At 31.0% G+C, this 19,054-nt stretch overlaps 4 protein-coding genes across 5 annotated transcripts; 2 read left to right on the forward strand and 2 right to left on the reverse strand.

Moving 5' to 3' along the window:
- Window positions 1-1,064: 1,064 nt before the first annotated feature.
- Window positions 1,065-4,488, reverse strand: LOC137828739 (uncharacterized). Its single transcript, XM_068635428.1, has 10 exons — window positions 4,102-4,488; window positions 3,953-4,018; window positions 3,669-3,849; window positions 3,313-3,509; window positions 2,990-3,040; window positions 2,788-2,879; window positions 2,224-2,351; window positions 1,845-1,936; window positions 1,615-1,719; window positions 1,065-1,476 (listed from the first exon to the last, which is right to left on the reverse strand). The coding sequence occupies exons 1-10, from the start codon at window positions 4,396-4,398 to the stop codon at window positions 1,339-1,341; spliced, it is 1,347 nt and encodes a 448-aa protein (XP_068491529.1). The 5' UTR covers window positions 4,399-4,488; the 3' UTR covers window positions 1,065-1,338.
- A 1,899-nt stretch (window positions 4,489-6,387) lies between these two features.
- Window positions 6,388-9,768, forward strand: LOC137828740 (glutathione S-transferase DHAR2-like). The gene is made up of 6 exons (XM_068635429.1): window positions 6,388-6,780; window positions 6,874-6,964; window positions 7,044-7,187; window positions 7,512-7,629; window positions 7,725-7,865; window positions 9,549-9,768. The coding sequence occupies exons 1-6, from the start codon at window positions 6,723-6,725 to the stop codon at window positions 9,636-9,638; spliced, it is 642 nt and encodes a 213-aa protein (XP_068491530.1). The 5' UTR covers window positions 6,388-6,722; the 3' UTR covers window positions 9,639-9,768.
- Window positions 9,769-11,274: 1,506 nt separating this feature from the next.
- Window positions 11,275-13,543, forward strand: LOC137827876 (DNA-directed RNA polymerases II, IV and V subunit 6A-like). Of its 2 annotated transcripts, none has more exons than XM_068634234.1 (7): window positions 11,275-11,358; window positions 11,618-11,717; window positions 11,977-12,010; window positions 12,100-12,269; window positions 12,353-12,404; window positions 13,055-13,122; window positions 13,247-13,543. In XM_068634234.1, exons 2-7 carry the CDS (start codon window positions 11,683-11,685, stop codon window positions 13,311-13,313), a joined length of 426 nt encoding a protein of 141 aa, XP_068490335.1. In that variant the 5' UTR covers window positions 11,275-11,358; window positions 11,618-11,682; the 3' UTR covers window positions 13,314-13,543. The 2 variants fall into 2 exon arrangements, with proteins under 2 accessions (XP_068490335.1, XP_068490336.1); XM_068634235.1 differs by having other exon boundaries at window positions 11,288-11,306.
- Window positions 13,544-15,387: 1,844 nt separating this feature from the next.
- On the reverse strand, window positions 15,388-17,719 carry LOC137828132 (uncharacterized). The gene is made up of 3 exons (XM_068634581.1): window positions 17,580-17,719; window positions 17,409-17,514; window positions 15,388-15,908 (listed from the first exon to the last, which is right to left on the reverse strand). The coding sequence occupies exons 1-3, from the start codon at window positions 17,667-17,669 to the stop codon at window positions 15,751-15,753; spliced, it is 354 nt and encodes a 117-aa protein (XP_068490682.1). The 5' UTR covers window positions 17,670-17,719; the 3' UTR covers window positions 15,388-15,750.
- Between the last annotated feature and the right edge of the window lie 1,335 nt (window positions 17,720-19,054).

The raw sequence follows: 19,054 nt of genomic DNA on the forward strand, positions 1-19,054 counted from the left end.
ATGAAAATATAAAAAATTAATGTAAAATCTTAATAAAACTATTATCAATGGTGCACTTAGATAATTTACATGTATTCTCATATGATTTGATATTTATTAAACTTATATAAATATATAAATAATAAAAATGAAAAATGCGGATACACACGTGAGTGCATGTGTTCTTGTTAGTAATAATAATATCACTGTTCTTTTATTTTATTTTTAAGAAAATAAAATAATTTTGTTTTGTTATTAATACCAAATTAACATGTTTATTAAATAATGAATATAGAAATACTACTACAAATATATTTGACCTTCTAGTGTTTATAACATAAATAATTTAAAAATATATCTTATTATATTAATTTTTTTCTATGTAATTTCTGAAATATCAGAATCATTTTAATTTATGCCAAGCCCATATATTAAAAAAATATAAATCATAAAAAATAATATTAATTAATATTTTATTCATTATTGGAAGTAAGATACTCTTAAAAAGGGTGTCATAAGTCTGATATTTTTATTCTTTTATGGTAAATTTTATTTTATTCTTAGTTTTTACATTTTTACAAGAGTGGAAGTCAAATATGTTGTAAACTTGATTACATATTTTACTATTCACAATTATCATCATTCATTCAGAATTCCATAACAGTTTTTCTTCATACTACGGCATTTCAATCTTAATTAACATATTTAATTATTCAACACTGTGCTCATATTTCGAGAATATATTAATGCAACCCTTTCATCTATTAATTTATGATTTTTTAATTTATAAAAATATGTATTTTTTTTAATAGAAATAAGTAGATTGTATTTATCTTGTTTCTAAACACGATTTTAGTTTTAATCAAATATTTTACTTTAAAAAAAAAATTAAACTATTAATTTTAAAAAGTTATTTATAAGAAAATTGTGCTTTAAAATATAACTTTAAGCATAACTTCCCTAAAAATAATAGAAAACTTGAAACACAACTTTAAAGTAGAGTATTTGACCAGAATCAAAGTTATGTTTAAAACCACAACTTCTTTATTTTGAAGTCAAACTTTATTTACCAATTTTCATAAAAATAAAATAAAATTTATCCATTTCAATAAATTATAAAAAAAAATACACCCTTTTCCGTTAAATTAACCTGCTTTGATCTGTACAAGTTGCATGTTCTGGGATTATTCTTCTTAACAAAATTTAAGCTCATGAAACAACCAAGGAAAACAAAGACTGAAAGTAGAAATGGAACATTCTTCACTATATATATCTGGACGTAAGCACCACTCATATCTTCAACGTGCATCAATGGATAACAGAGAGATACTTCAAATCACTGTATTGAGTTTCTTAGTATCATAGTAAACATGCCTTGAATCCCTTTTCCAAATCCATAGCATCCAAGTTTTTCCCAATGAACACAATTTTGTTTATCCTTGGTTCATCTGGACCCCACAACCTCTCAGGTGAACCTTGAAATATGTCATGAACTCCCTGTTAAAAAAGAATTGCTTAATTCCACGAAACTGAACATAAATGATAATTGACAGATTCGATGGGTAATAACAAACACAACAATTAGCCGAGTGAAAAATTTAAGGAATTGATTCAAGATCCATGATTTAAGCTTGCCTGAAAGACAAATCTCTCATTCATTCCTTCAACAGATAGAAGACCCTTCATCCTATAAATGTCTTCACTCCGATCCAGTAGTAAGTTACCAAGCCACATGTTAGCCTGAAAAGATAGCAGTTTAGAAGGCAAATTCCAACACTGACCTTTTGCATGTACATAAAAGAATGAAAGGCAAATGGAAAATAGAAATTGACACACTTAGCATTAAGTATAGGTCGATGTCTAACCTTCTCAAGGTCTAAGCTTCCTTCACAAACTATGCTGACGGATGAAACTCCAGGATCGTGAGTATGATCATGAGAGTGGTGATCGTGGTGTTCTGTACACAACAAAATGGATATTATTCCCAACAAAGTAAAAATGACATATTCCACAATCATGTCCTTATGAATGATGAATTAAGAAGCACTTTTTAGGAACTGATCCCTATCCAAATGCCAAATCTAGAGGAAATAATAATAATAATATATATATAGGCATCCAAACAAGTAAATCTACACTGGTAAGACTGATAAGGCCTGAGCACCAGTACCTTGTGACTAGTGCTACAAACAAGAATAAATGACATGTACACAACTCTGACTCCAGAAAAAAAAAAACTGGTACCATGCTTGTGGTCATGATGATGATCATGGTCATGGTGCTCATGCCCGTGGTCATGGTGCTCATGCTTGTGGTCATGGCTATGGTCATGATCTTCTTTTGCACCTTCATCATTAATGGTATTCTCAATCCTTGTTGAAGATCAAAAAACACAAATTATATATCAAGATTTAGAAAGATATAATAATATTAAAGCAGAAAATTTGAAATATCCACGTAAGGTTATGGATTACAAAGCACCAAAGCAAGAAATATGACAACGATACAGGTAAATGAGTACTCCTATGAGCATTGTCGCCAATGAGGACAATTATTAACACAGATAGTACTCAAAGATATATATTATTAGGGACTGGGATTCTGGGAATACTAAACAGACAAAAATAATTTTAGTATAAAAGACTAGGAGGATATATTATAATTGTTTATATATGAGTGTATAGTCAAGCAGGAACCATATGATTAACAAGAAACTCCTTGGGCAGAGAACTAGTGAGCCCAAATTTAGATTGCAATTTTTTTAAACAATTCAAATCCAGTGAATCGGAAACAAGAACAAAAAGCTACCTCTCCAGATCAAAGCCCCCAATGCCAAGAACATAATCCAAGTTAACTTTTCCATATTCTGTCCGCTTTAAGTTAGCCAAGCTGTTTATTTTCTGAATTACAGACAAAGCCACTTTAATGTGGGGCTCAAAATAATGAAACAAAATTAAAATTAAAACTAAAACTGAACTCATAGATACAATAGGAGGAGATAGACACCAACCCTTATCCGCTGGACCAAAGAAGCAATGTCTGGTTCACCAACTAGGTCAGTCTGGTGCAATATAGACAAGAATATCATTAGCCTACAATTTCAGCCACAAAGATAATGTTCATCTCATTTCATAGCCTGGACTGTAGAATTCTACGAATAACTTCACATTGAATTAGGAAAGACAAGGTTGCCCATACTACAATAAAAATAATCTATCCTTTAGTAGGTTGGCCATTTGCCAAATCAAAACTGATATGCCTGCCTTAAGTAATCTAAATGTTTCATTTTTGCAAAACTAAAGCCATTCCACAACAAACAAAAATAGCCAATACCTTATTTACGATTATGCGATCCGCATAAGCAATCTGTTCCACAGCCTCATTGACCACACCTTTTGGCTTAACCTCGTCAAGATGAAAATCAGCATGCTTCGCATCAACGAGAGTAACAACGCCATCCAATTTGACATCATTAAAAATATTCTCCTCCGCATAAAAGGTCTGTATTATTGGTGCTGGATTCGCCAAACCTTTCGAAGTCCAAAGTACAAACAACAAAAATAGACACGAAGTACAATCATACACAATGGCAATAAAATCTACCAGATCAAAACATCAATTCTACAATACAATGTGCATAGCACGAAAACAATTACACTCACACACAAAACCTGAAGTTACTCACTGACCTGTAGTCTCAATAACAATGTGGTCAAATTTTCCTTTCTTCTTAGCAACTAATTCGGAAATCATTCGAACAAGATCACCCCTCACAGTACAGCAAAGACAGCCATTGTTCAGCATCATGATATCTTCAGCACCAGCAGCTTTTGCCGCGACCAAAGAACCATCTATATCAACTTCACCAAACTACAAACAACGCAGAGAGTAAGTTCGTTCTACAAAGCAACACGTTAACCGAAACAATCGCATTCAAATTCACATAACCATAAAAACTGAGTTACACAAATACCTCGTTCTCAATAACCGCAATGCGCTTTCCATGCTCCGCTGTCAGAATATGGTTCAGCAGTGTCGTCTGCTCGGTTAAAGACAGTCAAGAGTTCAGACTCAGCTGTTATTTTGCTCTGATTAAGAAAGCGAGGGAAATAGGAAGGATACCTTGCCGGAACCGAGGAAGCCGGTGATGATGGTTGCCGGAATGCGATTGTCGGGGGGGATTACAGTGGAAGCGTCGGATTCCTCGGAGTGAGGCGGCGCAGCGGTGGTAGCGGCGACGGTGAAACGGCGAGCGGGTCTGAGAGGGAATGGTGCGGAGAGAGATTGGGAACGAGTGGTTGTTCTGCGTAGAAGTGGGAGAAGAGAGGTTGGGAGTGAGAGCGTGAAGGGTTTGGGGTTGCGGTAAGCGAGGCCGAAGAAGCTGGAAGCTACCTCTGCCGTGAATGTTAAAGAAGACATGGCGAAGAATACGAAGATGAAGACGAAGATGAAGATGAAGATGAAGGAGAAATGAAAACAGTTACAGGTTTAGATTTTTATCGGATTCTCAACTGCGTATTGGGCCTCCCAAACGAGCTTAAGGGGAAATTCTTTCTGCACCCCTTAGTTCAAAATTACCCAAATACTCTTTTACATTTTTCGTCTAATATTTTTTTGTTACATTTACATTTAAAAATATTGTATAATTAATTACATATCACTTAATACATTATTATTTGACTCAAATAATTTATAGGATCAATAGTATGATAAAAAAAATAGATGATTGATCTAATTTTTACGCTAAGTCTCTTTACTTTAAAAAATGAAATTTACCATGAAACTTTATATTTATTTTGGCTCCAATTTATTAATTAAACCATTTATTGTTTTCATGTTTTTGTTCTTATCGGTTGACCTGATCGTCGGTTGAATTCAAAGACAAGCGATGGTTCCACCTATTTTTGACGGTAGATTTTGTGCTTCCTTTTATATGCGACTCCATTGAAACAGAGGGACCCTAACTTTTGATTGCACTCTGACGATCAAGTTATTATAGAGCTTATAGAAACAATAAGTAAGTAAGTAATTTCAATCTTAGAAACAGTGTACGTTCACTTGAGATCTCAAGTTTATTTTATAAACTATTTTTAGGTTACCTCTTGTAACAAACTTCTCTCACGAGAACCTTATCCCGAATGAAAGCATTATGTTTAATGGGAGGAGAGACTATTACAATGCGCACAATCTTAGTGCGCCAACTGCACATAATCTTATTTCCTTAGAGTGCATATATTTTAACAAAATGGTCATCAGGGTACCAATTCATGTATCAACATTAGGGGTCCAATTTGTCCATTGTAGGCGTACAAGCCTCTACGTAACTTATTCCCCAAAACCTTAGCACTCTTGGGCTTAGGCTTTACATAGAATGTTTTACTTGTACTAGACCCGAATGTACTGAACACATCCTTAGGCCCATTAACACTCTTCGCTAATCTGACCAGACCTTATACGCGAAGAATTATGTTAAGTATATGAATGAAAGTCAATGCACACATACTTAGAAACCACTCATGTAACCCATCAACTCAACCTGACGACCAAACTAACCTATTTAACACATACGTCAATGTCCGATCTCCGAATGCTGATCCATGATCAGTATATTTCCCACTATATTTCGTTACTCCTATTATTTGAACAAATGCTCATAATTAATGATTTGCCTTGGTTATATTATATAAAAAATTATAAAAGAAGGTCACTAAAAGAAGTGATATTTTGGTGTGCCTCGTTTTGAAGAACTAATATTTTATATAGATTTTACAAACTATTTTCGTGATGGGATTATCACATTGTTCACGCTAAACATTTCATTAAACATGAGATTACTTTCCATAAAGTGAAATGAAATTATTTTAATAATAAAATCTTAATGCAGATGTGACTAATGAAACGAATGTAACCAAAAGTTACGACCATATTCATATTTTTTTGGTTGGGAATGGATTCTCACTCTCACTCTCACTCTTTTAATCAAAATAAATGATAGCATCTTTACTTTGTTTTAAAAAACGTGTTAATGTAAAAAGATACATTATTTTTGTTTGAATCACGTGTTCATTTTCTTTTTTTCAGTATATTTTTAAATTTTGAAATATAAAGAGTCCTTTATCTTTTGTATCATTCAAGACTCAATAAAATATATGGATTAACCCTTCCACTAAGAGTATTTTAACATAAAAAAAACTATTATATTTACTTAGCAACTACTCGTTACAATAAAATATTATATTTAAAAAATAATAAATATAAATAAAATAATAAATTATAGAGTTATAGATTGTAAAAAAAAGTAAAATTACAATGTCAAAATCTTCACCCAAAAAAGAGAGAGTACATAAGATAAGAAGACCTTATTGTGCCACGCCTACTATAAAATACTTTTGCAAAGTTTGTTTTAATGTTTGATGTTTCATAAAAACTCACACATTTACAATTTTTATTTAAATTTCAATAATTTTAACTTAAAAAAATTAGCTCAATTTAACATATTTAATTTTTTTATTTCAAGACCAAAATATTTTATATTATATTTTAAATTTTAGATCCTAACTAGTTTTTGAATTAGAAACGGTATTAAATTGAATTATTCAATATTTAAAAAACATGAAAGTTGCAGATCTGTATAATAAAGGCACAAAGTGGAGCAGGTGGTGACCACAGTGTTGGTTTCACCTGGTTTCTGGTTCTTTCTTCTCTCTTCTCTGTCTCTCTCACATTTCATCGTTTCATCTGAAATGGCTGTTGAGGTTGCTGTTAAGGCTGCTGTTGGTGCTCCAACTGTTCTTGGAGACTGTATATTTCTTCCTCTCTCTCTTCTTCTCATGTGTCTGAGTTTTGATCACTTTGTTTATTGTTGTTATTTTTCGGGTTTGATTTTGATTTTAGGTCCATTTTCCCAAAGGGTCCTCTTAACTTTAGAGGAGAAGAAGATTCCCTACAAGCTTCACCTGATCGATCTCAGCAACAAACCCGAATGGTATGTTGTTGAACTTTAATGTGCCATTGTGTCTCTTTTTTCTCAGTACAATGTAAATTTTGGTTTTTGTTATTGGTAGGTTTTTGGGTGTGAACCCTGAAGGAAAGGTGCCCGTGGCTCTTTTTGATGGAAAATGGGTGTCTGATTCTGATGTAATTGTGGGGATACTCGAAGAAAAGTACCCAGAAATCTCTCTCATCACTCCTCCTGAATTTGCCACCGTGTATGACTGCTCCCTCACCCTTTCCTTTTCTTTTTTTCAAACTTTACTCTTTGTTTTTGTCTGGGAATATTTTCATCGTGTCTTTTTGTGTTGACTTTAGTGTGTGATTTTGATATTTCTACTGTGAAAATGTTCTCACTGTAGTTGGGTTCACTTTGGAAAAGGGTTTTTAAGAGTAATGGTTAGCCAAATCCTTTTAGAATTTTTTTTGGTGATGAGTGAGGGAACTATGAACTGTTTTAATTTTTGTAGTTTTTTTTTTTTTAATTTAGAGCTGTTCTTGAGTACTGAATTTGAGTGTGCACAATATGTTTGTTCTTGTAGGGGATCAAAGATATTTGGGTCTTTTGTGACTTTTCTTAAGAGCAAGGATCCAAATGATGGAACAGAGCAAGCGTTGCTGGCTGAATTGAGTGCTTTGGATGAGCATCTTAAGGCTAATGTAGATATATATGGCCACTCTTTTTTGTTTTGTTTATTTGTTATCTTTTTGTAGTGGTTACATTGTCAATGCTAACATGGTAGAGGCATGATCAGGGTCCATATGTTGCTGGGGAGAAAGTCACTGCTGTTGACCTGAGTTTGGCACCAAAACTGTACCATCTAGTGGTAGTACTTGGCCACTTCAAGAAATGGAGTGTTCCAGAAAGTTTGGCACATGTCCACAACTACACCAAGGTTTGGAGTAGTTTTCTGCAATGCGTTTACTCTTGTGGAACTATTAATTTAGCTGTGTCTTTTATATACATATTGAACAGTGACTGATCGGTATTTGGTGATGAGAATTTTATGTGGTCAAACTTATCATGCCAATATGCTTAAATTGTCTTCAAAATGACTGAAGTATCAATTGTTTCATTTACAGTACTTTATATGACTTTTAGTCTCACTAAAGTGTCTGAAAAGAAAAAGACTAAAGCAAAGAAGTAAACACAATTGGAAAAGACTAGTCTTCTGTTTAAGAAAAAAAATTCACTTGTATGTTTATTGACATGACTAATCGTGATTGTTCATAGTAACTTTAGGCAGAAAGTCTTTTCATGGACATAAGTACTGTGCTACTTAAAAGATTTTTGGAACATCAATTTGATACTTAAAAGATTAGTACATCAACTTAGTTGAATGATTAATTTTAGGTGAAAACAGTACAAAAGTTACTTGAAACCAAATTGATGACATTCAATAAAAATTTATAGGATCAATTTGATGTCACCAATCTTTCAAGAAACAAAATTCATATGCAAAAAGTACCAAAAAATCAAATTGAGGGTCTGCTTGAGAACTGTCATGAAAGATTTGGTGTCCAATGATTAATTCAAATGCCTCTTGATATTTTCATCTGTATCTAAAATTTGAATCGCGTATTTTCCTAATTCATATACTGCTACACTGCCCCCTTCTCCTTTAAATGTGCCTCAATATGAAACATGCTATAAAGTGAAAGTAAATGTTATATGCTGAGTTTGAAATGCTTAACCCATAAAGTTATGGAATTCACCTGATTTTCTTGGTCAGTCAGCGAGTTAAAAGCCTTTCTTACATGATAAAATGTTGTTAACTTGTGATTAACCTGAATCAATTACTTTCTGAATTTTATGATTTGAATGTGGTCTGACTAATTTTTGAGAATTATGTTGTCTTCCCTTCTCTTGTAAACAAAGAAAAATGCTTTTACTGTATACTTAGTTCTTCTTTTAATTGCCCTTTAACCACCATGTAAATGGAAATATCATCTCCCATGGAACTTTTTCTAACCTTGCTTTTAGTATTGGTTGTTGACTATTAGAGTACTGTTTTAGTGTTCAGGCATGTTCTCTCATTATTTGCCTTGTAATATATCAGTTGTTCATAAATGATGATTTGCATAACAGTCATCACATTATTATCTCTGTTGCTATTACTTTAGGTGCAATTGTTCATGAAGCTCGAATGTCACAGTGATAAGTTACTAGTTTGATGTTGGCAATGTGTTAAACAGTAAATTATATTGATTATTGATCAAGTAAAGGCATTAACTCAGGATTCACTAGTCCAACCATGGTCAAAACAGTGATAGATAAATATGATAGAAACCAATATAAAACCTTGAGAAATCAGATCAATGTAAAATGATGTTAAGTTGTAGTTTTAACTGCCTTTGGACCAATTTTCCAGCCATTAGCTGGTTCAGTGTTCCACTAGTGTATTTCTGGTTGAATGAACCTATTAAGAAGTGAACTTTAAACTTAAAACAATTTCATAAAACTGACTTATAAGGTGAGGTTTGGACTTACATATATACTACTAAATATCCTAATTTTTAGTTGATGTCCAATAGAACCAGAAAAATATGTATTAATGGAGAATTATTTTTTGTTGCAGCTGCTCTTCTCCCGTGAGTCATTTGAGAAAACCAAGCCTCCAAAGGAAGAGTATGTTATTGCTGGATGGGCACCAAAAGTGAATGGTTGAAGCAGTTCTAAATTATGAGTTATCTGAACATCACTTATGTACTGTGACTGAAACTTGTTAAGAATGTTTAAGACTGTGTTGTTCACCTATTAAACAATAATAATAAACATGTAGTTTGATGGTGTGTTTATTGGTGATGCCACAACATGGCTTAGTTTCCAATTTTTATTTATCCATCAAAACACACATAGAAGTCAAGTTACATACAAACAAATAAATTTATTTATCCTTTCTATTAGTGTGACTATGACAAACTTATATCACACAAAAAATTTAACAAATCACTCATAAACTCAAGTAGAAGGTAAATGAAATTTTAAAGAGATGATAATTTTTATAAAGTTAAGTTTAAATGTTAAAAAATTATATTTATAAGTCTTTAACTTAATTAATCAAATAATAAGATTTCATCCCATTTAAATTACTTATACTTTTTTTAACTAATTCCTTTATACCTTACCAACTGCTCATAAAATTACATAAATACTCTTATATTACAGTCATTAAATCAATCTTTTTAATGAGAAAATCATATAATTAAAATATTTTTGAGCAATTTTTTTTCTCTTTTAAGATCTTTCAAATTAAAGATAACCCAATGTGATATTGTTGTAGAGAAAAATACTAATTAGAATATTTAAAATTTTATTTTACTTAACCGTAGTTTATTTTTTAATTATGATTTAAAAATTATTTTTTATTTGAATTTATGTTATTGATCATAAACAAGTTTGCAACTAAATTTATACTTAATTTTTTTAATAAAGTTTAAACTTTTTAAAATAATTTCAGTGAATATTTTTGAGAAGATTAAATTACTCATCTGGAGTTGAAAAACTTAGTAATAAGAAATTGAAACGTCTTTTAAATAAAACTAATTCTAATAAGTGAGGACAAATAAGAAATCTTAACAAAAAATTTAAATTAATAAATATCTAAAAAAAAAACTTCCTTTGAAGTCTGATATGATATTAAAATGAAATATTGGATAATATATAAGTCATAGTTTTAATAATAGATACAATATACTAATAATCAGATAAAAAAAATTAAGTTATGAGAAATTGATATGAAATAAAAATTATAAAAGTATTAATTTTTATAAAAGCTATCAACTGAAGGTAAATTACATGTTTATTTTATAAATTCCACAAACTCATACACTGTATAGTTTTTCATATTTGTACAAATTTAAAAATAATAAAGTAATTTAAAATTATTTGAATATTTATACAATACATAACCAATATAAAACTCCACTGTATAATAATTCTACTATACGATAAAAGTATATAATAACTGAAATAAATTAAAATATTTTATTGATATAATGAAAAAATAAAGAGATATTATTAAATAACAGCCACAATATTATATTATATGGTTCATGTTTTAAATTTTATAATTTCACTGTAACTTAAATATTTTATTCTGATATTTATTTTATTTTATTCGATTTTAATTTTTAATAGCATAACCACACCACAGTATACGATGTTAAATTAAAAATCTTTAACCAAAGATTCTATCGATTTTTAAATAATAAAAAAAAAACACTATTCGAATAAAGTATTATATATCAACCTACCCGACCCGACCCGAAACAAAGCAAATAAATAGATTAGCATTCGGGTCATTTGTCTTTTGATTCATTCAGACTTTTTCAGAGTGAGGCTTCAATTCTCTTCTCTCTATCATCAATTTGATTTCTTAACTTCCAGTGAGTGTTCTTTTTTCATCTATTTGACATTCTAATAGTTAATTAAACTCTCTAATCGTCACTGCTTAAAAGATTATTTTGTTAGTAAGCATGTTGATTAGAAGAGGATTAGGTTAAGTAAGTCAATTTATAACTTTGATTGTTCATATAATTTGGGATATGAATTTCTTCTTCTGGTTCTGTATATACTTTTCATCGATAAGGCCTTTTGCAACTCTATATGATCAAAGTATCTCATCCATCATTATCTTTCTGTTAGGGTTTAGGGCGCAAGCTGAGGCTTGATATCAAAGGCAGAGTATCTTCCACTTTCTGCGGTTTGCAATGGCTGATGAAGATTATGATGACATGGACATGGGGTTATTTTGCTCTCCCTACACTGACACATGATTTATTTAGGCTTTTCTCTAATTCAGTTTGTCTATTGAAAATCCTTATTGAAAACCCAGTTGAGAGTCTTCTAATTGGTTGTTTTATGTTTCTGCATGTGAATGTTTAACTAAAATAGAAAGGATTTCATACTTTATGCTTTAGCTGTTAGGATTAGAGAGTCATGGCTGTTGTTATTTTTCTTTCTACACTGAAGGATTTCTCATGAAATAAAGAATGGTGATGTAGGTACGAGGATGAGCCTATAGAGCCTGAGATTGAGGTACATAATACATAATCTGTGGGTTTTCTTGGTGTTTCTTTTTGTTTGCACAAATACATTAAGTGTTTGTTTGATTGATTGGCAAGCAGGAAGGTGCAGAGGAGGATGTTGAAAACAAAAATGATGAAATGGTTGGAGATGCTATTGATACTGAGGACAAGGAAGAGGAACAACCAGTGGAGCGACCACGTAAGACATCTAAATATATGACCAAGTATGAGCGTGCAAGGATTTTGGGTACTCGTGCAGTTCAGATCAGGTTTTCTTTGGAACTTTATTGTGTGGATTAAATGATTCTGTTTTTTTTATTCTTTGTAATTTTTTGTCTTTCTTGTTGAGCAGTATGAATGCACCTGTCATGGTCGAGTTGGAGGGGGAGACTGATCCGCTTGAGGTCATAAGCTTTACCTTATTGCATTTGAACACATTAAATATTTTAGTTCCCAATCTCTTAAATATGTTTGAACTTAGGTTTATAAATCTGCAATTGTACAAATTGCATCTAAATCCATTAATATTCCAACAATGTCATATGAACATCTTTTTGTAAGATTGTCATTATTATGAGCTCAATTGATAAATTCTATAAACTATGAACTGCTTCTGTCTTCCTATATTGAATATGGTTAAATGTTTATTTAGGATTTAAATAATCTCCTTAGATGAATACTGTAACTTGTATTATCAAAGTGGTGATTGTTGTTGTTTTATGTTATTTGATTCTCAAGTTCTTTGGTTTCCTGAAGAATGCACTGTGCACACCATTCTCGGAATAAGTTGGTTATATAGTTTATGATTTTTGTATGCTGACAAGAACCAAATCCAGTATTACCTGTTATGTTATGGCTTGTCACTTGAGCTTGTTCACTTTCATTCATTATGACATGTTGAACTTTTTTTAATGCCAATTATCTTAATTGTTTTATTTCCTATCTCATCTCTATTTTTGTTTATTTGTTGGAGACAATTTTGTATTTGGGTATAAAATTTTGTTTGTTACCTCTGTTGTATAATCCTCTGATATCTTGTTTTCTTGCATATCAGATTGCCATGAAGGAGCTTCGTGAGCGGAAAATACCCTTTACAATCCGGCGCTACTTGCCTGATGGAAGGTAAATACTGCCCTTTACTTAAGTTAGCCAGCCACTTACGTTATTCCTTTTAGGGGCGGGGGAGGTTAAGGTTGATTGCATCTTTTGTGCCACTCTGACATGAATCTTTTGTGACACTATCCAGCTATGAAGATTGGGGAGTTGATGAACTAATTGTGGAAGACTCCTGGAAGAGGCAAGTGGGTGTATGATTGATGATTGAACTTACAGGTGGGGGCAGAAGTCACAGGCACTAAGATTTTTATCTCCTCATAACTTTCTTCTTTGATTTGTGAGGTTGATATATGATCCCACCTCAAACTTGGCTCATAGCTATGATAAATTGTTTGAGGTTCACAGGAACTATACTTCCACAACTGTTTGATGTTGATCTTTGCTACTTGTGGTTTAGTTTAATATAATTTCTGTTTCGACTTGTTTATATGCATCTCTAGGTTTTGAGTGTATTTGTTACTGTTTGTCAAATCAGTTTGATCCCAATATCATTAATATAACTAACGCCCGTGGCATCAACTAAGACAATTGAGTCTTAAGACAATATCATTAATCCAAGTGTTCTCATTTAAGTCGACTATTAAGGGTAAGTTCTATTACCCGGGGAGCTCATTGAAGCCAGCTTCAAAAAACTTTGAACCAGTCTTACCACCTGAGACAGGAAACCTCAAGTCTTTGCAAACCTGAAAAGTTGAGGATTTTGGTGATTGACAGAAATATACCTCATCTTGAATCTTTAGTACATATCCAGACTTTTTGTGTAGCAGGAATAAGAAAACAGTAGGAGCTTTGACAGTTTTCTTGATATAAATTTTTTATTTTATTTTTCTAAATATATTTATGGAGAAACTTATTCAAACATTTTGAATAAATTTTCATTTTAATACTTTCCCAGCTCATGGAAGGAACAATAGCATGTTTGCCTTCCATTCCCAATCAATTTCTGTTAGAAGCAGAATATTTTCATTCAAATTTATCACTATCTATACAGAAATATAAAAGGTCTATACAGAACAATAGCATGTTTGCCTTCTTGGTTGGTGCCCTTGTTGCTATTCTTCTTGAGCCCTCCATAGTAAAATTAAAAAAAAGGCGAAGAAAGAAAATAACAATTGACAACAAACTAAGAAAACTTTTTCTTTAGCCATAAAATCACCAATCTTCCCACCAGGGCATTATCTAATGAAAAGGGTCAGTTTTCATACTGTTGTTTTCGCTTCTTAAATCACAATATTATATAAGGGAAAGTATCTGATGGTTCAAACATACTACATGTATTAGAAATCATATACACTTTTTACAATACAATGAAGATTTTGAAATTTGAAGCAATAGTATCTTTGAAACCAATTATTCACCTTCCATCTTTGATGTATCATGGGCTGTTTTGTAAGAAAATGAGTAAGTATACAAGTGAAGAGAAAGTGAAGAGAAAAGAAGACATTGAAAAAATAAACAAATGAGAGAAAAGGATTTGAGAGGAGAGGTAAAAAAAAAGCATGAGAATTTGAAGATCCAAGTTCAATCAGTGAACTGTGTACAAGTTGTTCAGAATTCAGTAATAATTTAATCAACAGATACTTTAACATTGTAAATATTATTTAACATTTTATTTTGCAACCTCTCTATATATACAGACACACTTTTTAATAGTTTAAAATTTACGTAACTCAAAATCTTATAGTTTTATGTTAATTTGTTATCTATATTTTTTAAAAGTTTTTAAAATAGATTAATTTGATTAGGTAACCACACTAAAAATCAAATCGATAAACTATTGTATTTTCAATAATTTATAGTGGATTCTCTTAAAATGAATTAATTTTTTAAAATTATAAAAATAATAACATATTTGGTGGAAGCTTAACTTTAATACACACTTCTAATATAATATTTTACATATAATTTTAAAATAATTCTTATAACTTTATCATACACAAAAATTAATTATTCGATGACGGTAAAACAAATATATTTACACTGAATGTATTTTTTCAACTAAATTGAATTATTTTAACATAATTTTGCCATAATGTTTCCTTTCAGCTAACAATTCTGTATTTTATACCACCATTATATATATATATATATTATTTATATTCATTTTTATCATTTAAAATATAATATTTTATTATTAAAAGACTTGTCAAAGTAATTGTTAAAGAAAAATAAGGAAAATGTTAAAATATGATTTTCCTTTTTAACTGCATATTTTCCTTTTTACTTTCTCACAATGGTTGTGAACAAAATAGTAAAACAAAACATAAAACATGAACTGAAACTTATCAGTGGATACTCCAATACTATTTAAGAAACACAGTTACAGTTTTTGTATCCACATCTCTTTTCACATAACATACCATGCATGTACACAATGTGGCATGTGGTTTTAATCCCATACTTGATATACACATACATATATATGAGATATAACATACATATACATGCATACTTATCTGAGATAAAATTACATGGTGACATGGCATTTTGTTATTTGCCAAGTGGTGGATGATGATGATCATAGCTAATAATAATAATACATATATCCATCCATGTAAAGTGAGTGTGTTGTTGGGGTTGGAAGGGATTTTGAAGGACTGAAGAAAACACAAATGTCACATCCTTTTCAATTATTTAGTCTTCTTCTGCATCTTTAGAGGAATCTGACTCTGAGATCATCTTCTCTATTATCTGTGTTGTCTCTTCCTCAGAGACTCTCTCCTTCTTACCCTTCCACTTCATGTGATATGGTTCAAAGAATTCCTTGTTTTCCTTCTCTAGCTCATTCCACACTGATGCACATTACATTCATCTTTTCTTAAAGAGTGTTATATATTAACAACCATACATCAGATTATAAAGAAAAAGATGAACAATTTGTAAATTAGTCTTTCAATTTGTAATTTGTGAAAGTAACATTCTTCTTTCTTAAATTATCATATGATTTTAACATCTTCACGTGCATGCTTGTGTGTTCTTGTTGGTTGCTAGTGGAAGCTCTCTCTCTTTACATATATCTCATATCAAATATAATATACAATCATCATCTGCATCTTCATTGGGGACCATAAATTCTTAGTTGCAAAATACAATATCTTCTCTGCCTTGTCTCTTTTATTTACTCTCACACAAACAAAATATAATCTGTGATCTAAGCCAATAGGGTAGCATCTCAACATTGAATTTCCCACATATCTTTTATGAGGTTTTGAAAGTTTTTATTGACAGATGACAGCTTAAAACATGGTTCCATGAGAAAAAATGTTTGAGCAAAACATGTTTGTAGGGTATATAAGATTATGAAAATTGTTACTTTTTACAACTGCAAAAATTATCAGTTTATAACTTTTCTTTCTCGAACTTCTTACATGTGTTATATATCAGTAAAAAGATTATATCTTCTTCTACTTTCTTACATGTGTTATATTTCAGTAAAAAGATTATATCTTCTTCTACTTTTAATAGTTGTAGCAAGTGTTGAATTCTGAACGTATCTTCCTACTCTGAAACATACAAAAACATGGCTACTTAATAACCTTCGTGAATAGTTTAACAATAAACAAAACCAATACAAGAAATATACTATTCAATACATAATCATTACTAGAAAGGTTGTTTACTCGATAATATGGATGGTTTCTCTGTCTGAATCCTTGGCTTACATGTATGGTTTCTGTATGATATTTGACAATGTGATCAATATTGTTCTTCTTTGTTTGTTCAAAGCTATATAATTAAGGAGTTTGAATTTGTTTTAATATAGCATGCAAGTCACTTTCCTTTAGGATTTCATTTGTACAAACTGTGTTTATAAACTAATAATTCTTTTAGAATCTTAACTGTGTTTTAACATGTTTTCAAGTAAAATTCCTTTTTGAATGAAGGAATTGAAAATTTTATAAATTCTCTAAAACAAACTACAACTCAACAAAGATTATTTTCAAAACAAAACCTTGCAAACTACACATAATTATTAAGAAGTAACGTTTGTAATCACTTATATACTATTAAAATCTTGATGTGATCTCCAACATCAACATATAAAGAAAAATCAACTTTACTAACACGAAAGTGCAGAAAAAAAACTGAACAAGTTAGTGATATAATCTTCCAAATATTGGTCTGTCTGTTAAATTCTGAATATAATTCCAACTGATCAAGTTCATATGTAGATATAGATATAGTATTTATCATGAAGATATAGAAAATCTGAGGATTTTGGCACGCAGGGATGTTGCATGTGTGCATGGTGTTTGGTTTAAGAAGGTGTGTGGTGAGAGAAAAGATCATACCAGTGGATGTTATAACAGGGTTGATATTTGCATGCTTAGAGAGAGCTTCCATGCATTCTTCCTTGGTCATGTGAAATATCAAACACTTCTCGATCAGATGCTGCACCTATATACAAAACCTGTCATCAACCCCATCAACAATCTAAGAAACAATTTTACTGAGAAATATACCATATGAATGTAGGAAGCAGGAGAAGAAGAAGAAGAAGATTTGGAAGAGTCTCCCATGATTCTTGTAAAGTGAAGTATAGGTAGTAGCATGGAATTGTTAGCAAGAAAAAGGGTGATAGATATATATAGATATAGATATAGATATAGGGGTGAAGACGAAAGTGGAGAGGGGTGGTGGGAGCAAGAATCCCACGTGAGAGATAAATTATAACTGGCTAGGAAAAGATTAGAAGAGATTGTAAATGACCATTCTTTGTCTTGAACAGTTCCAATTAGACCTTCCCCCTTCACGTGATTTGTGGGACATCCTCACATACCAACGACAAACCCACTTTCATCACTTCACGTTTCATAACCCACTGAGTAAACCCTTTCTCATTCATTAATTATTAATGCGAAAGATTGGAGATTCCACGTCGACTTCGAGTGAACGAAGATAAGAATATTTCACATCGGGTAGAGATAAAATATTTCAGAGAGTATATAAGTAGTGTAAATACGCCACAGACTAAATCATTTCTCATTCATTAATTACTAAGGTTAAAGATTCCATATTGAGCAGAGATAAAAATATTTCACATCGAATAGAGATAAAATATTTCCCAGTGTATAAGTGGTGTAAATACGTCACTCACACTAAACCCTTTCTCGTTGATTATTAATGCATAAAGAGAGACTAAATACCCTTTCACTATCTTCATTCTCATATTTAATGCCTACTAAATGTTTGTTTCACACAAACAAACATTACATGAAGTCTATATATAAGCTACAATTGACCTAAAACACTTTCTGTGCCTTTGCTTAAAGAGTTTAATAAGTTGGATACTTCAAAATTGTAATGGAAATTATCTTCCTCTAATTAATGATCTAATCGAGTTGTTCTACCAGAATGAATCTCAGAAGAAAGTTTTGTATTTTAGATGAATATTTTTGTAATCTCACTTATACAGTTGACTATTTGTAAATGGGTTAGGTATTCCAAATACCATTTTATTGAGTTAAAAAAATTTACTCTAATATATAAAGTTATAGGTTTTTTTTTGGCTATAAACTCTAAAAGTTTACTCACATCATCATCTAACATTTTTTTTTGCCTCCAACAAAGTAGATTCTTAAGGAGAAGTTTTAGGCTTTCTTTATTAATATTCCAAAATCAAATCATAGCACATTTGATTAATCTTACTAAGTTGTAAATCACAATCAATATCTTGTAATTTATAAAAATAATATTCTAACAAGTTTAACTTCTACTTTCGATCTAAAACCAAGTAATTGCCATTATAAAATAAATCATACTTCAATCACTTTAAATTTCTTTGCTATTTGTTTTGTCATGTTTCGAATGGTTGTATTAGAGGATTTGATCTAATAATCTATAATAAGCTTCATCACAAATCTTTGAAAAGATGTGATGGTAATTAGATATTTTGAGCCATAAACTATTTTGTGATGTCATTACACAATGTAAGTCT

The sequence above is a fragment of the Phaseolus vulgaris genome, chromosome 7 (genome assembly GCF_000499845.2).
Source record: "Phaseolus vulgaris cultivar G19833 chromosome 7, P. vulgaris v2.0, whole genome shotgun sequence".
In the NCBI taxonomy this organism is placed as follows: domain Eukaryota; kingdom Viridiplantae; phylum Streptophyta; class Magnoliopsida; order Fabales; family Fabaceae; genus Phaseolus; species Phaseolus vulgaris.